The 6,570-nt window shown below is 43.5% G+C and overlaps 1 protein-coding gene across 2 annotated transcripts; it reads left to right on the top strand.

Moving 5' to 3' along the window:
- On the top strand, window positions 1-6,570 carry stoml1 (stomatin (EPB72)-like 1). 2 transcript variants are annotated; one of them, XM_007908106.2, is made up of 7 exons: window positions 1-140; window positions 1,129-1,235; window positions 1,840-1,989; window positions 2,622-2,825; window positions 2,996-3,209; window positions 4,136-4,342; window positions 4,724-6,570. In XM_007908106.2, the coding sequence occupies exons 1-7, from the start codon at window positions 44-46 to the stop codon at window positions 4,930-4,932; spliced, it is 1,188 nt and encodes a 395-aa protein (XP_007906297.1). In that variant the 5' UTR covers window positions 1-43; the 3' UTR covers window positions 4,933-6,570. The 2 variants fall into 2 exon arrangements, with proteins under 2 accessions (XP_007906297.1, XP_007906305.1); XM_007908114.2 differs by lacking the exon at window positions 1,840-1,989 and having other exon boundaries at window positions 2-140.

Below are 6,570 nucleotides of genomic sequence, written 5' to 3'. Positions count from 1 at the left end.
AACCCCCAACCCCACCCCCCCGGGCCCGGAGAGGCCCAGGACGATGCGTTACCAACCGCTGTCCACAAGCGAGCACAGCCTGGGGCCCAGTGTGGTCTCTGTCCACTACAGCATGAGAGTCTCCGGGGCAGCGGGGGCAGGTGAGGGGGGGGGGCGGGGGGAGAAGGCCTATTCCGATGGGGGGTGTGGCCTGTTTGGTGGGAGGGGTCTGTTTGGTGGGAGGGTCTATTCTGGTGGGGGAGTGGCGTTTGGTGGGAGGGGTCTGTTTTGTGGGAGTGGTCTGTTTGGTGGGAGGGGTCTATTCTGTGAGGGTGTGGTCTGTTTGGTGGGAGTGGTCTATTCTGATGGGGGTGTGGGCTGTTTGGTGGGAGTGGTCTATTCTGATGGGGGTGGCCTGTTTGGTGGGAGGGGTCTATTCCGATGGCTGCGGGGTGTACAGGTGAGGAGCGGTCCAGACGGAGATCGATACACTTGGGCGTATTTTTGGGGGGTCGCCCCCCCCAGGCGTCTGACACACGGGGAAACCCGCGGCTTAAGAGTCTCCAAACCTAACTGAGAGTTCCTTGCGTGGCGCCCACACATGGAAACGACCGACGTGTATTGGAGCGGAATGTGCACTCCCCCGGGTGCGACTCGTCCCGCTTACCTAATTCCGGAAAGTATTAGGTGCAAGAGCCACGGCTTGGGGTCCGTCCCAGAGTGTGCGTTGGGGTACTGCCGGAGTCTGACCAACTAAAACCGCGTAGCTTCCATCAACAGTACTTACTGTCTGGCAAGTTTTCACGCTCCTTGACCAGCTAGGACCACCCTTTGCGTTAGGGCTTTCTCCTGCAAGGTTACTGGGAACTGACTGGGAAGAGTTCCCGTCCCCAGTGACCGGTCTGCCCTTCCAAGTCCTACCGATGAGCTAGACCGGCTGGTCTCTCAACAGCAGATGTAGCGGAACAGGTGTTGTGACTGCATTTGCAGGCCAACCTGGCAGTTGGTTTGTGCACGTCAAGGTTTCACACTGATCAGTTTTATCTGGAGGATTGTTGGTCATTGCCACCGGGAGAACCTCCTTTCTCATTTGAAATGGTGTCCTGGGATCTTTAGCTTCCACTGCTTTTAAATTCTTCCTATTTTTAGATCAGAGGCAGGGGTGGATGTCAAAGATTTGCAATGGCCTTGTGACGTCTCTTATTTTTCTTATGATACTCATCACCTTTCCAGTCTCACTGTGGTTTGCTATAAAGGTACGTATGCAATGGTAGAGATGTAGTTTATAATGTTGGATGGGAGGTAGAATGCTGGGAGGAATTGTCCCGAGATTGAACTAATAATAATAATAGGTATAGTGCCTTATCATATTTTTTAGACATCTCCAAGTGCTTGTAAAGTGAATTAACTGTGGACTGTATTTTGTGGACAAAACCCAGCAGCCAATTGTGCACAGCAGTTGCAACTACTCTACTCTTTCTGTGTAAATCCATTGGCTGAAGATTGAAATTCTACCTGATCTGAATTGTGCAAATTATGACACTCCACCTAGAATTGTGTATATGTTTTTAAATTTAGGATAGGAGTCAGGAGTAGGGAACCTAGCTGATTGTTTTCTTCCTTTCCCCAGCAACTTCAGCAACTGCTACGTGCTGCCCAGGCTGAGATCAACCCAGAATTCTTTTGTTTTAAATCCATCACAAATTCTTTATTGTCCTCTTCTTGTTGGGGTGGATGACAGTGGAATCGAGTTTCATGAATGCTAGACTTGTACCTAGTCATTGAACAATAGATGTCTTGTAGCCTTGTTGATGTTTCTAGATTAAATTAAAGGTACAGTACTCGTCTTTATATCTGCAGACAGTACCGAGCTACAATAGGCTTGTATTATTCCGCTTGGGAAGGATCAAAGGCTCCAAAGGCCCCGGCATGGTCTTTGTGCTGCCTTGCATTGATCAGTTTCAACAAGTCGACATCAGGACGAGAGCTCTCAGTGTTCCACCATGTAAGGTACTTATGCCTTCAGTGTTGGTAACTGTTGGGGGAGGGAGGGAAACAATCATTCTAAAATAACCTGAGGCTGGTGGTTATTGTATTTGTGTCCTCCTGATCTGTTCTTTGTGCCCCAGTTAAAGAACCTGTTTAGCACAACCTTATCTGCACCCTCAGTGTTCCAGCTATATCATGTTTCCCTTTTTTGTCTTCTGGTATATGTGATTACATGATAAAATAAAAAAAATGGTAACTGCAAGTGTTGGCTGTCATACAATTAACCCTTTTGATTGAAAAAAAATTAAAAATACTTGCGGGTTTTCGAATACACCTGCACTGACCACCACTTTTTAAACAAGAGAAGTCTGTGAAGCTGGATGTGCATGACCAGTTCACAGAGAGAGCACTTCACCTCCCTCCATGAGATGGTCTACTTGCTTTGGTCAGTGATGGCAGGGAGGAAGTGGCCTAGAGGATTGGATAAAATGAAGTTGCAATTTGTTTATTTTCATCTGGACCATCCTCCTTCTGGTATAATTTCATAACTCTTGTAAATGGTAAATGATATACTGGATTTAGCTGAACCCCCAACCCTGATTTCTATTGAGCTAACGTTCACAAAGCTAAATTTACATCCTCCCTTGAAACAGATCACGTCCAAAGATGAAGCTTTGATCTCAGTGGGAGCAGAGATACAGTTTCGGATTTGGAATCCGGTCCTGTCTGTGATTGCAGTTCAGGATTTAAACAGCTCCTCGCAGCTCACTGCCCAGAACATAATGACTCACATCCTGCTTAAAAAAAGCTTAAAGGAAATTCAAATGGAAAAGATGAAAATTGGAGAAGAGTTAACGGTAAGACTGACTATTGCTTACTGGGTAAGAACAGGTACCAGAGGGAGCAGGGGTGGTTCCTGGTATTGGTTTGGCACCCAGCGACATTGCATTTCCATACAGGAAAGTCTTATAAGAAATGGTCAAAAGTTAGATTTGTTTGAAACCTGTCTTTATTTCGGAACATTTAGCTTGAAATCAATGAGAGGACTAAACCATGGGGCCTAGAAGTGGATCGAGTGGAATTAATTCTGGATGCAGTGTTAAAGCCAGCCCGAGAAAGGGTGTCATCAGCATCTGTGTTCAAGCCGCCTGCCCTTGGACTGGAGGGGCAACCTGGACCTGTTCAGCACCTAACTATGCATTTCATAGGCAGCAACCCCATAGCGCCTAGCCCAATCAAAGGTTAGACTGAATACTGTACACTCAATATGTATATTTAGTAATTGTATTTTAATTCCAAGTCAAACATTGTGAGGTAGCAATAAATAAATGAAACAGGATGCAAGGCTCCACTGGCAAAGTAGCTGAGTTCCAATCTCAAGAGATCATGCTCAAGCTGCATCGTACGTACTCTTTCTAATCAGTTGTTTCTGCCCTGTAGAGTGCAGTTCTTTTTGTTGGAAAGTCCAGAGGCGGAGCAGAAGAGAGCAATAAGGCTGATGGGCAGTTTTAGGGGTATGAGGAATGACTAGATAAGCTAGAGAGAAGCTAGACTAGATATGCTCTCTTCATCATGGAGGAAAAAAAGGGGAGTTTAAGGGTGTTGACCAAAAGAGCAAAGAGATAGTTATATAGAGAGATAGTTTTCAAGAGAACTTTGAAATCAGGGAGTGATGTGCAAGGTGAAGGGATTTTGGAGAGACTTTTAGAGAGCATTATGACTGCAGGCTTCACCACAGGAATCCTGTAGCTCAGTGGTTAGAGCACTTGCCTTGCAAGCGAGACACTTGGGTTCAATCCCAGATAGGGTGAAACTTTGGATAAGTTTCCTTACTCCACATGTCTAATAATATTAAATTAATAAACAATAATAAATCGATCATTTTCATTTTCATTTTCAATTCATGACCGTTTGTGGGACACTGCTGTGCGCAATTGGCCACCGTGTTTCGCCCACAAATATACGGTCAATTCACTTTACAGTATATTCTGTAAAGTGCTTTGAGACGTCTAGAAGATGTGAAAAGCATTATATCAAATGCAAGGATTATTATTATTACAGGTAAAGGACTGAAGAAATGAGGAAGAAACAATTTACCACAATTGGAAATCTGATACGCTTGTTCGGAGATTGTTTTTCCTGAGCTTTTGCATTTCTGTTCTTATAGAAATATCACAGGTTGTGTGTGACAACCCTGTGGATGAACCCATGTTGCCAAAGGAAAGCCCGAAACTTTCCATCGGGGATGAAATACTTGTTAAGGTGAATCAGGCCATTTCTGAAGGATTGGTCAAACAAATTGGAGCCTGCTTCCTCTTCAGCATCACCCTCAAGGATGGAAGTGGGACATCGTATTTCCTGGACCTCACCAGAAGTGAGTTTTATCCTGCAATTGACATTGTGGAATGACGAGCACATGAACATGTACAAAGATTAACTATATTTATGCGGGTTATCACTGTAACAAAACTGGGTGATGTAATTCTCAATAGACTGAGGATTCCACTTACCCAAGGCAATTCTCCTGTATTTCAAGGTATCAAAATTTCCATGAGTGGGTGGGGTGCACGGAGCTCTGTTTAATTTGGGTATTCTTAAGCATGATGATTGATTTTCCCCATGAGTCGGTCACTCCCCTGACCAAAAATATAATAGACTCAGGATTAAAGGATGAATCTTTACTTCGTAATAAAAGTGACGATCATTTAAGTTTGTCAGTGATGATCCTTGTGACTTCCCTTTTGCTTCACTCCAGGCTGCGGTAAGGCTGGGCATGGCAAACCGGAGCGAAGTCCTGATGTAATACTGGAAATGAGTGAGTGCGACATGAAAGCTATGTTCAAAGGTAACCTGAAACCTCTTGGAGCCTACATGAGTGGGCGTTTGCGAGTGCATGGAGATCTGAAAACTGCTATGAAGCTGGAGGAGCTGATCAAGGTGTTGAAACAAAATACCCAGGTCTGACACTATTTATTTCAGGATTGTACAGACCACGGATGCCTTAACTTTTATTTGATTCTTAATCTGTTGTCAAATAAATAAATGTGTGCAAAACCATATCAGAATACATACCTTTCAGGTCCTGGGTCACTCCCTCTCTCACTCAGTTCTGTCAGGCTTCCTCTGTGGTACGTATATATCTTATTAATCCTCTTTGAATGTCCCTTCTGAAAGGACCCTCTGATACCTGGCATTTTTCATGTGTGAGTTTGGACAATGAATGTGGCGGGGGGGGGGTTTGGGCAGGAGGAATCACCCGGCCAGATCCTATACTTAACCTGACATTCACCCTCATGTATTTTCCAGCATTGAGTCACTGGGTAGTGATCAGGACCTGGTTGACTTCACCCCTTCCCCTCCCTACCCAAGTGCCACTGAGGTCAATCATAGTGTCCTTAATGCTGCCCTGACTGAGGTCAGTTATCTCACTTTCACAGCTATATTGTTCAATCTTTACCATGTGTAATGTCTAAAGCGTCGGCAAGAGTTTTTACAGTGGTAATTTAATCTGATTCCAGTGGCTGATGATGTTCAGACCCTCTGATTAAATTACAGTTTTGTAGCCGACTCCTGGCAGATCTGATCCCATTCTAAGAGAGGGCTTACATCAGCTATCTATTTGCACTGTGAGTTAAGTCGGTAAATGCCACTGTTTATATATTTTTTCTTCCGGGAAAGTTCCTACTAAAGAGTTTTTTATATTAAATGATATTTTAAGTGTACATCATAAATTCTAATTCTGTTTTTGTTTTTATTATGATTGACTCTGTCTCAGTGATTCCGTCTTCCCTCCTGATCAGGGGAGTAAAAAAATAAATTCTTGACCACAATTTGTTGTTTCATCTACGAGGACAGACAGCAATTTAATGTGGAATTAAGTGCATTCCAATATACCTTGCTGCAGGGATTTGACTGTGACCCTATTGCAAGGCTTTGATTGATTGTTGTACTGTATTTTCTTAATATTGAATTTATTAATACTTGATTTTGATAGTGTCTTGCCACACCGAAACGTCCCAAAGTGCATCAATTATTACTATTTTGAAGGGTAGTATTGTTATATGGGCAAACGTGACAGCTACGTCCCACAAACAGTAATTGATGAATGGTAAATTGGTGCATTGGTGAATTTGGATGTGGAAAGAATACAGGTCAAGACACTCAGCTGCCTTATATGAGATCCAACCTCAGTGCTTTGGTATCTGTATTTCTATTTATTTTACTTCACTTTGGGATACATGGTGCGATTGCCTTTGTATTACTCAGGAGCCTCTGAATGGCATTTAATGGTCTGACTGTATTTTCTCTGCAATTTTATATGAAAAATTTCCAACACTCCAGAAATAGTGTTTGTCTGTCAAATTTATGTATCCATTGTACAATAAACATTTGTTTTAGACTTTTAGCGCTTTTCGATTTAGCGTTCCTGTAAAGTGTTGGGCTGGAATTTGTTTTTGCTAAATACAGGAAGACAGTGATATAGAATATCACTGTATTCCTTCCATATCCTTCGGATATCCTTCCATATCGCTGATATGGAAGGATATCCAAATTTCCCTCCGCTGCAAAGAAGCGACTACTTCAGTTCCATTGCCCTTTTCA

This window comes from Callorhinchus milii, unplaced genomic scaffold, assembly GCF_018977255.1.
Source record: "Callorhinchus milii isolate IMCB2004 unplaced genomic scaffold, IMCB_Cmil_1.0 Scaffold26, whole genome shotgun sequence".
Lineage (NCBI taxonomy): Eukaryota > Metazoa > Chordata > Chondrichthyes > Chimaeriformes > Callorhinchidae > Callorhinchus > Callorhinchus milii.
This window is presented reverse-complemented; position numbering and strand designations above follow the sequence as displayed.

What these genes read in the sequence shown, in the direction of transcription:
- stoml1 (XM_007908106.2), top strand. Translation starts at nt 44, where the DNA reads ATGCGTTACCAACCGCTGTCCACAAGCGAGCACAGCCTGGGGCCCAGT. An exon ending in AGCGCCTAGCCCAATCAAAG is followed by an intron (nt 3,210 to 4,135) that starts GTTAGACTGAAT and finishes CTGTTCTTATAG; the next exon opens with AAATATCACAGGTTGTGTGT. An exon ending in TTTCCTGGACCTCACCAGAA is followed by an intron (nt 4,343 to 4,723) that starts GTGAGTTTTATC and finishes GCTTCACTCCAG; the next exon opens with GCTGCGGTAAGGCTGGGCAT.